This window comes from Podarcis pityusensis, assembly GCF_964106645.2.
Source record: "Podarcis pityusensis genome assembly, chromosome: 1".
Classification (NCBI taxonomy): Eukaryota; Metazoa; Chordata; class Lepidosauria; order Squamata; family Lacertidae; genus Podarcis; species Podarcis pityusensis.
Window position 1 is genome coordinate 118,461,805 of NC_138028.1, and position 19,935 is coordinate 118,481,739.

Consider the following 19,935-nt stretch of genomic DNA (forward strand, 5'->3'; position numbering starts at 1 on the left):
CACTGGCTCTCGATGGAGTACAGGGTCAGGTTTAAGGTGCTGGTTTTGACTTTTAAAGCCCTATGTGGCCTAGGACCCACACACCTATGGGACTGCCTCTCCTGGTATGCCCCGCGGAGGACCTTAAGGTCCACAAATGACAACACTTTGGAGGTCCCAAGTCGCAAGGTGGTTAGATTGGTCTCAACTAGGGCCAGGGCATTTCAGTACTAGCCCCGACTTGGGGGAACGCTTTGTCACAAGAGACTAGGGACTTGACGTCTTTCCGCAGGGCCTGCAAGACAGAGCTGTTCCGCCTGGCCTTTGGCTTGGACTCAGTCTGACCCTTATGTTTCCCTCTCCTTATGGTTTTGATCTATGGGCCACTTTTGAAGTGAGGCTGCAATTTAAATTGTATTTTAATCTGTATTTTAAATTGATGGTCCGTCCCCCCCCCCCCCGTATTTTGTTTTTATTGTAATTTTACTGGTGTTAGCCGCCCTGAGCCCGGCTCTGGCCAGGGAGGGTGGGGTATGAATAATAATTATTATTATTATTATTATTATTATTATTATTATTACCCCCCCAAAAAAGGAGGAAATATGTCGCTAAAAAAATAACACGACAGTACACAGATTTGTGTAGCATTTGCCTATGATAATTCACGTGAAGTCCAGAGGGTGGTAGCATGAGAAAGGGCCTTTTTTGTAGTGGCTCCCCGTTTGTGGAATGCTCTCCCCAGGGCCGTTCACCAGGTGCCTTTATTATGTAATTTTAGGTGCCAGGCGAAAACGTTCCTCTTCAACCATGGCTGATTAATAACCTACAACATTTTAATTGCATGTGTGGGAAGGGGGTGTTTGTTGTTTTAGTTTAATTATTTACTATGTTTTATCTTGTATTTTATTCTGTGAACCGCTCCAAGATCTTTGAAAGGGTAGTATATGAATAAAACACACACACACACACACATACGCCCCCCCACATGTGTGTATTGTTGCAGATTCTGAAATTATTTTTATGATCTAACTAAAAATGCGCACCTCACCATAGCAGGCGAGGTTGTGAGGACCAATCTTTGTAAATTAGGACATGATCTACAATTAGATTAAATCATCCTTCCTGATAGTTGGTTTGCACCCCAGTAACATGTATCCCCTGTAGAAAGGTGCGCTTCTATATTGTTGTGTTCAGAAGAAGCCTGGAGCACAAGAACAAGATTAATAGGCAACAGATTTGGTTTCTAATACCACCCCACCCCCTTTTAAGCCATGCAGAAGTTAAAACCATTTTATCCTTTAATATTTCCACTAGTATCACAGTTTGTAGTTGATGGCTTTACTCAGCTGGCAGTTACTCCTACATTGTAAATATTTCCAAACATATTTCTAATCTTATATATAGCCCTCATGCTAGTTCTTATATTAAACTTTGAGATCCAATAGTGTTAAATTGCTGTTCTAATTTCAGAGCGGCTTTCCTCTGTGGTGCAATGTGGGTTTTAACATCGTTCGCCTTGTTTTATGAATCTACTCTGAGCACCTCATTGTTTCATCCATTTGCGTTGTCTAATCTAATCTAATAGTACGTTCTTGCCAAAACATTTTTGTGTGATCTGCATAACGTGAAAAGATGCCGGAATGCTACTTCTTTCCATTTAGCATGTGTGCGTCTTTTTAAAATAAATTAATCAATATTAAATTGTTATCCAACACATATTTGATATGTAGCCTCCCTAGAAATACATGTGGGCTGAGGTACAGGTATAAAAAAGGGAAAAGAAAAAGAAAACAAATCATAATAAAGTGGTACCTCGAGTTAAGAACTTAATTCGTTCTGGAGGTCTGTTCTTAACCTGAAACTGTTCTTAACCCGAAGCACCACTTTAGCTAATGGGACCTCCCGCTGCCCCCACGCCGCCACTGCACAATTTCCATTCTCATCCTGAAGCAAAGTTCTTAACCCAAGGTAATATTTCTGGGTTAGCGGAGCCTGTAACCTGAAGCGTCTGTAACCTGAAGTGTCTGTAACCCGAGGTACCACTGTACAAATATACATAATACAAATCATAATACAACAGGCATATCCATGAAGCAACAGAAAAGGGGTGGAGCAACAGAATTGTTCTGGGACCAGGCCTTGGGTAGATGTAGCCAACTTTGTGGCGAAATTAAATAATAATAATAATAATAATAATAATAATAATACCTCACCCATCTGACTGGGTTTCCCCTGCCACTCTGGGTGGCTTCCAGCACATATAAAAAGATAATAAAATGTCAGAAATTAAAAACTTCCCAATACAGGGCTGCCTTCTTCTAAAAGTCAGTTAGTTGTTTATCTCCTTGACATCTGATGGGAGGGCGTTCCACAGGGCGGGTGCCACTACCGAGAAGGCCCTCTGCCTGGCTCCCTGTAGCTTCACTTCTCACAGTGAGGGAACTGCCAGAAGACCCTCAGAGGTGGACCTCAGTGTCCGGGCTGGAGACGCTCCTTCAGGTATACTGGACTGAGGCCTAGATGGTATTGCTCCTCTGGGGGGGTCTCAGTGTGCTTTATGGTGCTAGAGGTCGTTAAAGGTAACCTAGCCATCTTTATTTTTCATGGATGCTATCCAAGACTAGCAATATTTCCACCTAATTATGAAGAGGAAACGATGAGGATGTCGCATCTTTCCTCAGATTAGGGTTCCACATGAGTGAGGAGTCAAACTGAGCTCCTCCGGCACTGAAAATGTGTGAGGGGACAGCAGACTTACCCAGGCCAGCAAGGAACTTTATCAGAGTTCAAGCAAGACAGCATCACCCAAGAAAAAGCTAGTGAGAAGTCTGGCCTCGGAAGAGTCCCAACTGGAGGACCAGATAGAGAGAGCTAGAAGCCACATTCAGTTATCCCATCCCTGCTTGGCACAATTTGGTCTCTTATTTTCCTTCTCTCTCTCTTACCATCATCCTTCTGTGGCAAGCCAGAATGCCCGGTGTGTGTTGAGTCCAATTTAGTTGCAGATGGCGAGCTATTAATTATTTTCTAAAAATGGCAAATCGAACTGGATTCTCGTAGATTCGGATCTCCATCATACTTAACAATTTATTCCGACTCCCCAATGTTGAAATCTGTACATGGAATGTTTATGCTCAAAGTAAGGTCCAGGGTGTTGCAGAAGTTTCTGGGGATTTTTTTATTTTATTTTTTTATTAAAGGGAAACTTTTTAATCTGGCTATTATTTCCTTTGATTGCTAATACGTTGACCCTTCGTGACACCTGCTGCTTGTTCCTGCTGAACTTTAATGCTGATCAGAGTAAAGAACACTATGGTTATTTGAAAAGGCAGGGTGTAATGCATTTCAGATTAACAGCGAAAGAAAAGCTATTCAAGAAGGCAGAGGTTCACTATGCCGTAGCGCACTCTGTGCTGCTTTTCTTATTACGAGTAGGGGGAAAAAAAAACGAAATGAGAATAGCACATCTTTTAATTTCCTTCCACTATTACCTCTTGATTTGCATTCAGGTCTCCCAGAAGAAATACCTCTGAATTCAGAAGAAGGCTATTTAAGCTGCATGGTGTTTAAAAAATTGCTGGAAGAGGTTAAGGTACCGTATATTATGCAGTTGACCTTACTAAGAAGCTATGTTAACAATTTAGAGTTATAATTTTCTCCAGTTACATTTTGTTAAAATATTTCTTTTTTCCCCTCATTTTATTTTTTCATAGCAAAACTCATTATCCCTTCTAGGTACCCCTGCAGGTTAAACCCTTCGATTTTTATCTTAACTTGTTTTGTTAGCTTTTTAAATGGCATTAAAAATTATACGAAAAGTTATTTGACTCGCAGAGAATTATCTGGTCCTTTTCCCTTTCAGCGGAGTGAATTATTTTGTTTTGTCTTTTCATCTCCTTTCATTGCTAGCAGCAGACAGTATCCTCTAATACAGTAATGCAGTATTTCCAGAATTATTTTTTCTTCCTTTTTTTTTTTTTTTTTTTTTTACTCTTAGGGACTGAGTAAAAGTGATTTTTGCCTCTCAGTTAAAAATAAAATAAAATGGGATACTATTAGAATGAACAAAAGGTGGGAGATTTAAACATCCGCCCGTTGCTACTGTCCCCTTCCTGAGCTAAGTGCTCAGGGGTATTGTGGCAATTCCAAGCATTTTTTGGATGAGGCTGGTTTTCTGGATTTATTTCAGTGGAGCATTAGATCTAGATTTTATTGCCCTGATGGATATCTTAGGCCGGAGACAAGGGAGTGTGGCCCTGTTGTTTCTTCTCGATGGGGAATTGGAGGCGCCATTTTAAGATGGTTCCATTCCTTCCTGGATGACCAATTCCAGAAGATGGTAACATTATGCTATAACATGAAAACTAGAATTGTAGACTTAGAAGGGACCGTGAGAGTCATCTAGTCAGGATTTTTAAAAGAGTCCTTGGCATGCACATATTTTATTCTTAACAGCTACACAAAATAACTGAAGTCATATGTGGAGATTTTGGGGTGAGGTGTTATCAATATGCAGATAACGTAACAGCTTTATTTCTCTTTTTCAACTGATTTGGGTGATGCAGTGGACAGGGCCATCTTTATACGTAGGTGCTAGGGGTACGGGGCACCAGGCTGAGAGTCCAGGGAAGAGCCCACCCGTCATTCGGAGCGCCGCGATGGGCTCTTCTGCTCCGGGCAGCTCTGTGTCACGAGTTCGGGGGCGACCAAGCCAGTGAGATGCTGAGGTGGCCAGCGAGCTCCGCCCTCCTGCGCGCCTGGGACTGGGCAACCTGGGAAACTGGGGGGGGGGGCGAGCGGATCTTTGTACCCCAGCACCGCATATGCTTAAGACAGCCCTGGCAGTGGAACTACTAAAATAGTGCTTGATCATGGGCTGAGATGGAAGTGATGTTGGTTGGCGATTTGGCTACCTGAATGCCATTTATTATGCTTTTGTATAGGACCGCACTCCCTCCAGTGTGCTTGGCGGTTTGAGAGGGTGCTCCCTGAACCATCTCTGTCACTTGGAGGCACAGATTTCTCCTGTTGAATGGAAGACCTTTTATCAGTTTAGGTAGGCTGACTTGTCAGCTGCAGTCCTATCTGGACAAGAGAGAGCATGGTCTCAGTGATTCTTGCTCTGGTGTTTACAGTGGTACCTACCTCGGTTTTCAAATGTAATCTGTTCTGGAAGACTGTTCGACTTCCAGGTTACTTCTGGGTTTCTGGTGTTCGAAAACTGAAACGTTCGACTTCCAAGATGTTCGAAAACCAAGGTACCACTGTATAGCTACTTTCTCCTGGAATCATGCTTTGAGGCTCAACAGTGCAGGAGTTGAAACTTGGTATGTTGTTAAAACAGTTCCATGAACTTCAGAGCTTGAGACTCTTGATGCATGTCTTTCTGTTGCAGACAGATATACTGTCTGCTTTCGAACAAAGAGGAACAACGTCTGCAACCAGATCTTCCTCACTGCCCACAGCGGAAACCGAAAATTCAGCTTTCCCGTTCTGCAGATTGCAATTGAAAGCCAAGGAATGCATGGGGGTCTGGATCCCAGCTATGGGCTAGCATCCTCAGTTTTCCACTTCAAATGTTTCCAGAAAACCCACATCACTAAATGCAACTGATTCTTTCCAGATATGCAATGGATCTCTACCAGCTTCACTATACCCTTGGTTGGCTCCGGGGGCTACACCACAACAAGGCGGGCTGCTGTGATGAGCCCTGAAGGGCATGGGAAGTGGGTGGAGCCACCGCAGGTGCAGATCTTGGTGATAGTAGGAAACATTCAAATGAGAACTGGAGAAGGGTTCCATGTGAACATCGGTAGAATGTGGGTCAGTCGGTCCTAAGAGATAGGAAAACACCGTTCTGAAGGGATGGGCGATTGCCTCCATTGCCGTTGGCCAATCAAAAAGGAGTTGGGTTCAGATCTCTGAATCCAGAGTGGCAAAGACGGGCACCACCAGGAGGGTAGGACCCGAACCAATGCCTCAAGTTGTCAGAAAAGAGGTTCTGACTAAACATCAGAAAGAACTTACTGGCAGCAAGAACTGTTCGACCGTAGAATGGACTCCCTTGATGATTATGAGTTTTACGCTGTACAAATATAATTATGAACAATAAAGCATTAAAAAGAAAGAAAGAATGGACTCCCTTGGAAGGTTGTGGATTCTCCTTCGTTGGACTTTTTAAGCAGAGGGACACGGGTGGCGCTGTGGTCTAAACCACAGCGCCTAGGGCTTGCCGATCAGAAGGTTGACGGTTTGAATCCCTGCGACGGGGTGAGCTCCCGTTGTTCGGTCCCAGCTCCTGCCCACCTCGCAGTTTGAAAGCACGTCAAAGTGCAAGTAGATAAATAGGTACCGCTCCGGCGGGAAGGTAAACGGCGTTTCTGTGCGCTGCTCTGGTTTGCCAGAAGCGGCTTAGTCATGCTGGCCACATGACCTGGAAGCTGTCTGCGGACCAACGCCGGCTCCCTCGGCCTGAAGGAGATGAGTGAGATGAGCGCGCAACCCCAGAGTCATCCGCGACTGGACCTTATGGTCAGGGGTACCTTTACCTTGGATGACCATCTGTCATGGATGCTTTCGCCAAGATTCCTGCATTGGAGGAGTTTGGACTAGATGTCCCTGTCTGTGCTACAAAAAGGATGTAGGGAGACAGTGAGGCACCAACAATGGATACGAAACCCATGCTTAGATACTGAATGAACAGCATGGCACCCGTTCACCACAAGACGACCAGGCAACTGATTACAGCAAGATTGCCACAAATGGGAAACACTTCGAATACTCAAAAGGGCTTCAGTCTTGACTGCATCTTTCCTTTCTCGTGATATTCTTTCTCAAGCTCTGACTTCTAGCAACAACTGTGTGTGTGTGTGTGTGTGTGTGTGTGTGTGTGTGTTAAAGGCATACTTAAAATTTGCTTTAAAAGATGCAAATTGTCTCATCTTTGATAGTGGATGTTGACATGAAATCTAATGAGGGAAGATATCAATTGTCATAAGCGTTAATTTAAGCTGTTTATTTTATCATCAACATGTAGCTCCTTTGAGACCATGGGGGGTGGCTTGAGTAGCGCAAAGGAGAAGACTGTTGTTTTCAAAAGCAGCATTAGTTTGATCATTTATAAATTCCTGCACGCCAGCTGCGTGCCTAGATTATTCATGCTACTACAATTAATACCATTAAGGAGGAAACACAGGCGTCCTTGGGAGACTATTGCTGAAAGGTGTCAGATCTTAAACCAGGTTCTGTTGCTCCGCATAAAATAGAACCAGAAGTTGCTTCTGCGACGGCACTTTGCGCCTGTATTTTAAACAGCTGTGATCCACCCTGGGCCCTTCACGCGAGGGGCAGACAAAAGCCTAATTTAAAACAACAGCCACTGACGCTCTGTCTCCACTAATGAAAAGCTAAGTGAAGCACCCATTTGTGGGACAAGCATAAAGGAAGAATATGGCAAGGCTCATTTTAAAAGGGTGAAATGAGGAGGTTTGTAAATGTGTCTTTACTCTTTCCAGGTTTGAAGAAGACTCTTCTTCACCCAGAGTGAGGCAGCCACCTCAGGCAGGAAGCCAATTTGGGGTGTTGTGAAAAAGTACCAAAATGGTTAGTTATTTCAATTTTCCTTCTTTTTGGACTTCCAGGGGAGGTGAGGTATTTTATGTGGGATTTTCTGCCTCACGTGCCAAAATAATTTGGGTACTATGTAGGGAGGCATGAATATATGGATTTCAGCTTCTCATTTTTCCAACCGTAAGTTCAGTTCTCCACATTGCTACATTGGTTTGCAATTTTTTTTTTTTTAAAGCCCTCACCAGAATTCACGAGCATTTTAGTGCGGATTTCTCAAAACACACCTATTTTTTCTGTGTGATTTGGCTTTATATACACACCTTTGTTGTTGTTGTTTAGTCGTGTCCGACTCTTCGTGACCCCATGGACCAGAGCACGCCAGGCACTCCTGTCTTCTACTGCCTCCCGCAGTTTAGTCAAACTCATGCTGGTAGCTTCGACAACACTGTCCAACCATCTCGTCCTCTGTCGTCCCCTTCCCCTTGTGCCCTCCATCTTTCCCAACATCAGGGTCTTTTCCAGGGAGTCTTCTCTTCTCATGAGGTGGCCAAAGTATTGGAGCCTCAGCTTCAGGATCTGTCCTTCCAGTGAGCACTCAGGGCTGATTTCCTTCAGAATGGATAGGTTTGATCCATGGGACTCTCAAGAGTCTCCTCCATACACGCCTTTACAAAACAATTTTCACGAATATATGCATTTATATGCACACTTTACCCTCGTGCATGCATTTTTGAATACGCCAGTTGGAAAACTGCACTGCAAAATTTGGAGAAAGTCTGTTCCGGTTCTCATCTTGTTTCAGAAAATGTAAGTTAGGCAAGTTTACCTTAAAATGCAAACTGAATCAAATGCCCCTGCCCCTTCCCCACCCCCTACGTACCTTGACTTGGGCTATGGGAAGGGTAGCAAAGTGTCTTGAGCCAGCCCTGAAACTGAGGAACACCACCCTTTGCACTAGCTCAGTGCAAACACTGGTTTCTAAAAATCTGGAGGGAGTTTCCTTTCACAATCAAGAAACCTCGGCCTGTCAGTTGTACACCCACCTTCCCATTTTATGCCAAGCTGATGACTAAATTCCAGGATTATAACCTGGTATGTTAACGTGATTTTTAAAGGGCGGGGACATGCCCCAATCTGTCGTTTGAAGAGAGACAATCCCTGCCTGAGTTTAGGAGGCTTTTGAGAGGATTGTTTTCCTCTCTTGCCTATCCCAGCATGCTGCATTAAACCCTTTGGACTCACGTAACACGTATTAGTAGGTGGCCCTTCGTCGAGTTGCCTCTACTTGTCTCTGTTTGCTGGAGTTGAGAAAGCCATTTCTATGCAATGCCCCTTGAATTCTTTTCTGGGTCCTTTTCACCTTCAAAAAGGCAGACCGCTTGTTCGTCGAGCATTCATTCTGATTTGCTCGCACAAAGTCTACGCTGAGGTTGGATTATATCTGGTTCTTGTTGCGCATTCATCCCGATTTGCTTGCAGGGTGTTCAGATGCCTTCCTTTCGGCTGCTTGTTCATCCTACACCTTTCTGTGCATTTGCTGCAGACCGCAAAGCACCCAATTCTTTTATGAAGTGGATCTGTCTTGCTAGGGCAACAGGGCCCTTGAACCCCCTTTAACTGTGCAAACCTAAAGTTCCAATGTGCTTGAATGCCTTCAGTCTAGTGAAGCCCAAACTCATAGGAAGGCAAGCCAGACCAATGGCCCATCTAGCTCAGAAGTATCTGTGCTCATGGGCAGAAGCTTTCCAGTCCAACCTAGAGATACTACGGATTGAATCTGAAGCTTTCTGGCATGCAAAGTCTGCTCTATCATTTGTGCTATAGTCCAGCTATTTCAGTGTCAAATAGGAGGTTTCTGAAAGGGAGAGAGGAGGGAAGTACTTATTGAATGCATAATAGCAAAGTTCAACTACTGTCTACGTTGGGCAAAGATAGTGTCTATAGTAATAGATCAAGGTGCAAATAACAGGCGCTACCGTTTTTAATAAAGGATGGCACACATGCTTTCATCGGCAGTTACGTTTAATGAAGACAGTGCATTTTATTTACATAAAACATACGACACACTCCTCGTAGCCATGAAATGTAGAGTGTGTACAGTACAAAGACCAAATTGTACTTCAATTACATGCTGAATAAAACAAGATTAAAGTAATTTGTTGTGGCGCAACAATGAACACGTAAAGAAATAAATAATCCTCACAAAGATTTGACATTTCTGTATGCTGCCTACTTAAAAGTGCAAAACGGTTCCTGAAAATCGGAGGATATTTTGTAAAGTTTAAAATCCAGAAAAGACAAACCTAATCAGCCCAAAGGTGTAGCTGATTGCTGAAGGTTTCAGTGCCCAGGAAAAAAGAAACATTATTTTGAAAATATGTTGTGCATATTGTGCTCTTTCTGAAGAAGTTTTGTGGGTTGTTGTAGTTTTTTGCAAGTTTTTAATGCTTTTTCCTCCCTCCTCCCAAACTATCATTACTTTTTTCCTGGCATTTTGTAAAATCCTGATTGGCAGTTTAAAGAAAAATCCCAAAAGAAATGAAATGTAAACAAATATGTACCTAAGTATTAGAGGCCCAGTCAGTGCTCAGGTTAACTTACGTGGCCACAATGCTCTACTGTAGTAAGGCAAATGTGGTTAAGAGCTGACTTAAAAAATATAATTCTCTTACAGGGAAAGGCTTTTTTGACTATTCTCTGAATACTAAAGCCATGGCAATTCGTAACTGTACCTTGTTTTCTGCCATTAGGTATTTTATTTTTAATTTTTCTTTTGCTACTGAAGCTCTTGAGAGCCAAACATGCAAAACGAAGGGCAGAAGTTGGCCTTCAATTTGATAATGTATTAGAAAATACTGCTATTTCTTTTATTAGATAAGAGAACCCACCTATACATTCACTGGAAACGGCAGAAGTTATAGGTTCAACTTTTCACCAGGTGTTATACCATTTTGTTTTTGGTGTCCTCTTTTTCTCTCCTCCTTTTTTTTAAATTTCTTAAATAAAGATTTATTTTATATACAAGACGTTTCGTGTGTTTCAAAACGAACCAGAAGTATATATAACACCAGTAATCTCCCAGCTACAGCTCACAACCTCTTCAAACAGCCTCTGTTATTTCTCAGGGAAGGCAGGTACCATTGTGCGTTAATTACCTAAGATGTTAGAATCTGTTGTGGCTTATATTTGCAGTGGCAGTGCAGTAGCACAGAAAGTCGAACAAATGACCTTGTACCGGAGGAAAAGGGGAAGGTGTAATCACTTGAAACGTTTTAAGCACGTCGTGGTTCTAACCGGTGTGACATCTGTGATAAAGTCCTCTGGTTGTCAATCACACTTAATTGCCGAACGTAACTCCGGACATCCTGATGGTTCTTATTCACCAGAGATGCGTCGGGATCTGATGAAACAGAAGTGATGTGCTATTGGTATGCTTAGTCAAACGCAAATCTGAGCAGAACAAGACAAGCCATGCGGCCTTTCACCAGCAGAATAATATATAAACATGCAAAGCCAGAACGCTACATTCACAAAGCCCCGTCCTTCCATCCCTTTCAAATTAACCTTGCTGTATTCGTCTGTAATCCTCGTCCCACAAATTGGTGCTTCGTATAGTTCTCCTTTGTTATTTTTCACAAACACTGGAGGAACGGTGTGCATCATTTTATCAGCATAGGTAACCTGATTAAAACCCCAAAACTTTGATATCTCTAGTAAAATGACTCAGGAGGCACACCCTGATTTCTGTAGAATTAGATTGTGCCTCTAACATAGGTTGTAATTCCAGATTGTGTTCGCAGCCTATAAACTTGTGGCATAGAGGGAACAACTGTTATCAGTAACAACACACATATTTTGATACTTACTGAAAGGCTGGCTCCGGCAGAATTTCACTGTCCTAACGGTTTTTGAAATCATACGCTGAAAGGAAAAATAATAGCCAACCATATTAAAACCATCGTCCTGCATGTGGCAAGCAAGCCTGTCAGAATTAAAAAGGGTTTAGTCTAGACTTCCTCCCCATTCCAGGAGCCCTGCTTTTCTATAGGCATGCCTCTTTTAACATGGGGATGCATTTATAGATGGACTGCTCCACCTATGTTCAGAAATGATAAAATGCCCCACACGTGGTTTTCTGCAGTATCTGAACAAGCTCTCTGAGGCTCTTCCAGCAAGAATGACAAAAAAATAATAATGTTTGTATGCAACCTAAGCAAATCACCATGTGGGATCAAACCAAGGCTCTATTTATTATTCAGCCTGGTGTCTTCCAGAAGCTTTGAAACAAAAAGACCATCAGCCCCAGCTAGTATAGCTAATTGTCAAGGATGATGGGAGTTGTAGTAAAAAAACCCAAAAAAACACCTGGAGGATACCAGCTTGAAGAAGGCTGATAGGACATGGAGACAATTTGCTTTCCTTTTTTTGTTGCCCCCAAGGTATCTGCTATTCAGAAACACACTGCTTGTGAACAAGGAGGCAAGATTCTTCTGTCCTCTCTGTTGAATGAATTTGTTTAATCCTTTTTCTGTTCCGGTAAAATCTTTTCAGTGACCTCCTCCATGCTGAACAGGTGTTTATTTATGTTTCATTCTTACATTTACCTGGGAGTGTTTTAAAAACCATGCAGTACCAAACATTTGGAAACAGGAGTGAACACAAACACAACATTCCCATAGCCACATCTACCGAAAGGTGTTGTACCAAAGAGGAATGATTGCCAATGACTCTTTCAGACCAATACGGCTCAGGAAAACATATAACTGTACAATGCATGGACCCTTTGCATTTTTTAAAAAAAATATGGTTATAAATCTGGTTCTTTTTATTATTTTTCATTTAGGAATCTGGCTTTGAAACTGGTTGTAAAGCTGGCCTGAGTAATGTTTCATAAGGGAAACGATAGATCAGGGTTTCCCCAAACATGGCTCTCCAGATGTTTTGGGACTACAATTCCCATCATCCCTGACCGCTGGTCCCGCTAGCTAGGGATGATGGGAGTTGTAGTCCAAAAACAGCTGGAGACCCATGTTTGGGAAACCCAGCAGCAGATTTGGTGACTCTACTTACAAATTCCAAGAGTTCAAAGTTCTGCAAAAAAAAATATAGTCGTACCTCGGAAAAGTCGAACGGAATCCGTTCCGGAAGTCCATTCGACTTCCCAAACGTTCAGAAACCAAGGTGCAGCTTCCGATTGGCTGCAGGAAGCTCCTGCAGCCAATCGGAACCCATAGAACCCGCGTCGGACGTTCGGGTTCCAAAGAACGTTTGCAAACCGGTTCGGAAGCCACAACGTTCAACTCGCAAGGTGTTCAGGATCCAAGGTGCGGCTGTAATAATACTCACACACATGCAACCCCCACAATCAAACTGTTTGCTAACTTTGTACCCCCCCCCCCAAAATAGTTTTAAGTTTTCCCAGTGTGGTTTGGAACTCCATTGCTGGAAAGTTACGCAGCACTAAATCTGGATCCCTTCAAAACAGAGCCAACCATACATTACAATGAATTCTCCAGGCTTGCCCCGTCATCTCACCCTGCAGTTCCAATTCAGCTTGCAGGCAGCCTAGAATAGTGGCAGCAGGCCAGGACATTTTCTGCTAATCCATTCCTAGACCCAGGCTCCAATGTTGTTATAAATATTCATACCACACCACACAAAAACCACTAAGGGTTTAAGTCACATACTTCACTTTTTTTTTTTGCATAATCTTTATGTTCCAAAAACGAAAGAATGCTTGCCCTCTCTTCCCCCGCCCCCCCCATAAGGATCAGTGCGTGGATTCCTTTTGTTCAGCTCCATAAAACCTGAAAACCAATATGCACAAATTCGCTAATCCTCATTTCACACCTCAAGGGTGAAGAGTCTCAGTAAAAAGGAGAACCAGTGGTTGGTGGCACTATTTTTGTACGGCCATGGATGGAGAAGCTTGTGTTGCAGAGGCGTCTTGGAATGCCCCTATGGGCTGCTTTTCAGCAAGTACCATGACAGCGATATTCTTGTGAAGCACGTTAGATAAGTACCACCAGAAGCTCTTTTCCTGATGCAAGGAATTTGGGGAGGGGAGAGAGACAGGGACAACAGTGGAATCTGTTCTCGTCCATCTTGCTTTTCCATCAGGAAGGCATGTTCCTCTCATGGCCAACTCCAGGCATAAAGGCGAAGCTCTCTAGCTAGGCCCCCAGCTATGCACCTGCAATTCTTCTTCTACCTTTACCTACAACAGAAGCCTTGATTTCTTTTTTCTTGGTCAGGTCAGGAGCCACAGCTTTGCAGCTGCATTTTATCCTCATTGCCTGGATCAGGCAAAACAGGACTGGGAGAAGATGCTGTGTCGGTAAGTGACAGGTAGGTTAGTGAAGACAGGATTAAAAAAAACAAAAAACCCGGACCAGGACTCCTGAGCCTTTCGGGAGTTGTGCAAAAAGGCAAATTTCAGCAGCTTTTGTCATTCCTGCATGAAAAGTGGCACCTGCCAGGACGCTTTCTTTAGTGCAGCTATTAAAGACAGAGAAGGCCTGTCCTTCTAGGCCTCTAGTCCCCTCCCCCCCCCCCCCACAACAGCACCGGTGCCAAATATTTGACTGCATAATTTGTCCTGGAGAACTCACTAGCCTGACAGGTGAATGGCAGCCTCACAGAATCAGGCAATTTGCAACACTGGCTTCTGTTTTTTTGTTTTTTGTGTGGTGGTGGTGAGAATTAGAGCCACACTGGGCTTGATTTTTGGCACAGATTAAGTCACAACTCTCCCAAACAGCAGACGACACGGCAAACCTTCATCTCTGGGATGTACTGAATGGTCTTTCGGGCAAAAACAAATGTTCCCTGCATGTAGAAAATGGGCATGTGAGGGGAAATCTAAGGCCTTTATCTCCCTGACCTTTTTTTAAAAAAAATATTATTTACCTCATAAATAATTTCTCCAGACAACTACACTTTACTAATATTCAAAATATTTTGTTGCTATGGTTATTATTTTATTATTTGCACAGAAAACTATCCATTCACAAGAGCTCCGTTGGCATGCTTAAAGTTAGAGACCTGCAACATTTAAAAAACCGGGCCTTTGTCGTACTATAGGGGTGCTAACTCAAACAAAAAGGCCTCTAAATTTGTGGTCTAATGCAGACAGTCCTTACGGGCTCCAGGGATGCCACTGCCTGCTCAACATGCTGTACCAAATCCATTAGGCAAATCGAAATAGTTTTAAAATAGGTACGTTTTTTTAAAATAATAATAAAAAATAGTACAGTGTTATTAACATGCCATTACACAATCCATTGACTTGGTATGTGAGAGGCTGCCCTCTAGAGGCTGATTTGGAGAACAGGTAGTCTGAGCGAGAAGTGAAAGAAAAAAGAGAAAAAGGAAGCAGCAGAATTCTATTAACTGATGTGCGTCAAGGAAGTCCGTTTCCTAAGGAAGCAGGAAATTCCAGGTAGATCAGAATATGCCCAACCATTGGCATTTGCCAGCAAAATTAGCTACTGAGAGAAATTAAGCAGATAAATAATGATTTTGGTAAGAGAACTTGCTGTGGCTTCGTTGGCAGTATATAGATGAGCAGCGCTAACCTACAAGGGGCAAGTAACTTTAAAATATGTTTTTTATGCTGGATCTATGGAATTAAATCAGTGGTTCATTTATTTGCCAATCACTTTAAAGCATTTCCAAACTGCTTAGGATTTCAAAATCTGCAAGTGGTATACATAAAAGCAACAATACAGTATACAGTATATACCTTGGAAGTCGAACGGAATCTGTTCTAGAAGTCTGTTCGACTTTCAAAACGTTTGGAAACCAAAGTGCGGCTTCTGATTGGCTGCAGGAAGATCCTGCAGCCAATCGGAAGCTCCTTTGGACGTTTGGCTTCCAAAAATACTTTACAAACTGGAAGAGTCACTTCAGAGTTTGTTGTGTTCGGGAGCCAAAACATTCGAGAACTAAGCTGTTCGAAAACCAAGGTACGACTGTACTTAAAAACACAGATCTGCAACCCAGAAAGGCAATAGATTTTACTCTGAACTGAAACCTTCTGCCCTCTGAAATATTTTCCAGTCTGAAAGCCTGCCTTGTCCTGGGGCCAGCCTGCTACTCAGCCCTTTTTGTACAACTATGGGGTGGACCCACATCCCAAAAGCAATGGGAATCAGTTTCCCCCCACCCATTTCTGTAGGATGCAGGTAACGCCCAGGGTTCAGTCATCACTCTTACAGAGCCATCGAAAATCTTGCTTTAGTAATATGCCCTACTTACCATTTTTTCAAAGTTCACTAGATTGTCGATGAAGGTCTTGTTCCCTTCATGGATAAATGTCATGTCTGCAATACAAATAAAGGCACCACCTGTGTAACTGGCAATAGTTGAATCCGACATATATAGATATCCAGACACTGAGAAAATGGACCAGCTTTCTCACTTCCTACATGCTATTGCCCATTCAAAGCATTTACTTGTAAAAAGGAAAAGGAAAAGAAAAAAGTAACATTTAGACAGTAACACTTAGATTTGTGAAAGAACCTTTTTCTTTCTTAGGACTTCTGCAAAATGGGGAGACGGGGATCAAAAGTATCATTTGAGATTATTATTATTATTATTATTATTATTGCATGCTCTTCACCCCCTTCAGATAGTTACCTTTTATGAGTAAAGGCATGAATGGAATAATGGGTGGTTGCAGTTTAGCTACCGTCAATCTGTAGGCCCTGTGATTTCTTGATGGGTCCTGGGGGGAAAAAGACACAGTCAGACCTGTGCAAGTATTTAGCAAAATACAAATACTTGTTAGTTAACAGTTTTTTTTTTTAATGTAATAATTTCATAACCTAATTTATGCTTCGTTCATAATAAGGATAGTCTTCTTTCAATGCTTCTTTGGAAAGATAGTAATCATCCATTTCATTAGCTGCCTGTTCCTTATAAGTTACGTGCTGTCTGATGAGAGTGTAATTACTTAACAAAAGAAGTGTTTATTATCAAAAGGGAAAATACAGCTAGAGGTGTGGTTATTAAACAGTGTGCTTATCTGAAGAAGAGAACTGTTGCATGCTTCTCCTGTATGCATTCGCTGAGCCATCTCTATAAAGCTCTAAAACCATAAATCTGTAACAATAATGCATGCTGGTTGGAATATAGAATCTAGCAGAAATATCAAGGGATGATAAAGTTTTCTAAATTTCCCAGGCCGACTTTAAGTAGGGCATACATTTTCTCATAATAGGCTCCCTGAGAGTATAATTTATTAGTCATACATGCTTGTTTTATCAGTGCTGTGGCGGGCTCATAAATTCCTTAAAGTCACACAAGGACACATAAAACGTTGGAAAATAGACAAATTCAGATCAGGTGTTCAGAAACCAGGGTGAATCCAGGTAGCGCACACTTAAGCATTAAACCAGTTACCATTAAGCTTTCAAACTCTGCATAGATCTTCTTGAACTTGCTCGGGAGTTTCTGTCAAGAAAAGAGACAAGCACACATGTGGGAAGCCTGTAATCGAATCAAGATGGACTGAACTGTCTGTGCGGCAGACTGAATTTCCCCAACGCACGGTTCCTACAACACAGCCCCGAGATGGAAAAAGACTTGCTCTTTTGCCACAGGTTTACAACAATGCAGCTGCGGGAGGAAAATACAGTAAGTCTCCTAGCAACCAGATTATAAATAGAGAGCCACGAAGCTTTTAGCCGTTTGGGATCCAAAACACACCCCACACCACCCCCAATACCCTGGGAAATGCCAGAGAGATTTTCTCTTGGTTCGCAGAGGTTATGGAGCAGCAAAGCGGTCCACATGCCAGTGTGGATTTCCCAGCGTTCATCTGCAGGGTTTGTTTGGGGTTTTTTTTTGTGGGGAGGGGATGAAACATCTGTTTCAAGTTTCACGTCGGCCCCATCTTTAGTGCAGCGCATTTAAGAAATAAATAATGACGTCCTTGGGAGCAGTGATCTGGCGAAATTATTTACATTAAAGAACAACAGACCTCTACAATGTGTACACAGGCCAATCGTTCCTCAAGTGCGCACTTCCGGAAGGTGCTGTATAATATGAACTACCATACATAATCTGAACTAGCTCTGGAACCAAAGGTCACTGTTTCTCTCTCTCTCTCTCTCTCTCTCCTTTGTTATCATTGCTAGAATACGTATGACTAAGGTCAGGATCCAACAAATGTATACACTAGTTCTCTGAGCTACAGGGGACTTTTGACTTGTTGTTTTTAAATGACCATCAGCTCCCTCACAGGAACATAGGAAGATGCCTTATGCTGAGTTCATTGCTATTAGGTCCATTGAGCTCATTAGCAGTCAGACCATTAGGTCCCTTGAGTTCATTAGCATCCCCGTTGACTAGCAATGGCTATCCTGGGTTTCAGGCAGAGAATCCTTCCCAGCCCTCCCTGGAGATGGTAGGGATTGAACCCGAAACCTTCTGCACGCCAATGAGTACGACTGTACTCATTTTAAACATCTTTTTTTAATTATCTAACACTCAATTGTGGCCCAGTGCAGGCTTCTGAATACCAGTTGCAGGAAACTGAAGTGGGAGAGTGTGCTGCTGCAACTCAGATCCTGTTTGTAGGCTTCGCATAGGCATCTGGTTGGCTACTGTAAGAAAAGGATTCTTAATAATAATAATAATAATTTATTTATAGCCCACCATCGGGCTGGGCCTCCCCAGCCACTCTGGGCAGCTTCCAACCAAATATTAAAATACAGTAATACATCAAACATTAAAAGCTTCCCTAAACAGGGCTGCCTTCAGATGTCTTCTAAAAGTTTGGTAGTTGTTGTTCTCTTTGACATCTGGTGGGAGGGCACTCCACAGGGCGGGTGCCACTACCGAGAAGGCCCTCTGCCTGGTTCCCTGTAACTTGCCTTCTCGCAGCAAGGGAACCGCCAGAAGGCCCTCAGCGCTGGACCTCAGTGTCCGGGTATAACAATGAGGGTGGAGACGCTCCTTCAGATATACTGGACCGAGGCTGTTTAGGGCTTCTCAACTAGTAGGGTCACTGGCCTGATCCAGCACAGCCCTTCTTATGTTTGGTTCCACTGCCACTGTAAACAATGGTAAATGGTTTACTGTGAATGCAGAGATCACTACCGCTTCACTCCTCCCTTAGCACAAGCAATGGCACAGAACCACAATCCCAGGGCTTAGTGTGATGAAATCACTAGGAACCGCGACTGAACAAACCATGAATGGTAAGAGAAAAGGAAATCTTGACTTCATCTTGTGCTCTGTGGTGCCCGATCCAGATGTAATGCTCAGCTAGGGATCATGGTTCATTCTTCCCGGTAGGGGAGGAGCAAATTGGGAGAAGTCTCTGCATTCGTGGTGAACTGTCAATGACGGTTTACCACGATGTGCAAAAGCAGAAAAATCAAAGGAAGAAATGAAAGGCGGCGACATTTGTAGAACTAGGATTTACTCTGCACTCACCTCCCAGGTCATTGTGAGGCGGCTTACTGCAACGTTGCTCAGTCCCATGATCAAAGCGAAAAAGGAATTCAAGTTTTTGTATTCCTTGCAACTAGAAAAGAAGAGGTTCACAGTTTGATTGGGCGGGGGGGGGGGGGGCAAACTGAGAATCAGAAAGCCTGGCTTCTAGAGTGCTTCTATATTTTGGAAGTATTCATCCAGACAAGTCTTATTATCATGCTTGTAGGGATATCCTCCTGTATTTATTTTAGACTAACTCCTTCAGTTGCAATTCTGAGCATATTTTCTCACAAGCAAACCATCTGAATCACCCGGACTGACTTCCAAGTTAGCCTCTTGAGGATTACATCAAATCACAAGCAATTGTGAAACAAGAAAGGTTTAATAATACACCCACAATGTCACCACTTAGCGTCTTATTCTGATACTCCTTAAAAGACCTCTTCATACCACTTTATTTTTGTTCTACGTATTTCTTAATTCTCTTCCACTCAATAAACACCATCCTCGGGGCATTTCCAAAAACAATGCTCACTTAGCTAGGTTTTGGGAGTCCCATTCAGCAGAAATTCAGCTTCCAATTTAGAGAAACAAAACTAACATAACCTGCTAAGAGACAAAGGCCGAATTCAAACGTTGCTTCTGTTGGTGCAAGGGGACATTTCCCCATAAGATCCTATAGTGTTCTGGTAACCTACATGGTAATTTTTATCTCTGCTGTTGTTAGTTTTTAATGTTGTATTTGCATTTATGTTTTGATGTATGCCGCCCAGAAAATTAACTATGGGGGAGCAAAAAACTATCGGGGGAAAAATAAGTTTTATACATCTGAATCATGCTCGGGTAAGGGAAATCACATATGTATTCTCCGTGCCAAACCTTCCCCTTATCTGTGATGAAATTGTCATGGGTAATACCCCCAGAATGCTCAGCACCCCAGCA

General features: G+C 42.8%; 1 protein-coding gene and 1 long non-coding RNA gene across 3 annotated transcripts in view; one reads left to right on the forward strand and one right to left on the reverse strand.

The window, feature by feature from the left end:
* Positions 1 to 445: 445 nt before the first annotated feature.
* On the forward strand, positions 446 to 9,434 carry LOC308458753. Its single transcript, XR_013977639.1, has 3 exons — positions 446 to 2,478; positions 3,489 to 3,571; positions 7,494 to 9,434. It is a non-coding gene; the product is annotated as an uncharacterized lncRNA (long non-coding RNA).
* Positions 9,435 to 9,552: 118 nt separating this feature from the next.
* RAPGEF4 (Rap guanine nucleotide exchange factor 4) overlaps positions 9,553 to 19,935 on the reverse strand; it is a 175,495-nt gene continuing 165,112 nt past the window's right edge. For both annotated transcript variants that reach the window (XM_080973326.1, XM_080973327.1), the window contains 6 exons: positions 18,994 to 19,084; positions 16,954 to 17,004; positions 16,189 to 16,276; positions 15,808 to 15,872; positions 11,415 to 11,469; positions 9,553 to 10,948 (listed from right to left, as the gene is read on the reverse strand). In XM_080973326.1, coding sequence (XP_080829452.1) covers positions 10,821 to 10,948; positions 11,415 to 11,469; positions 15,808 to 15,872; positions 16,189 to 16,276; positions 16,954 to 17,004; positions 18,994 to 19,084 — 478 coding nt within the window. In that variant the 3' untranslated portion in view covers positions 9,553 to 10,820. The remainder of the gene's footprint in view (positions 10,949 to 11,414; positions 11,470 to 15,807; positions 15,873 to 16,188; positions 16,277 to 16,953; positions 17,005 to 18,993; positions 19,085 to 19,935) is intronic.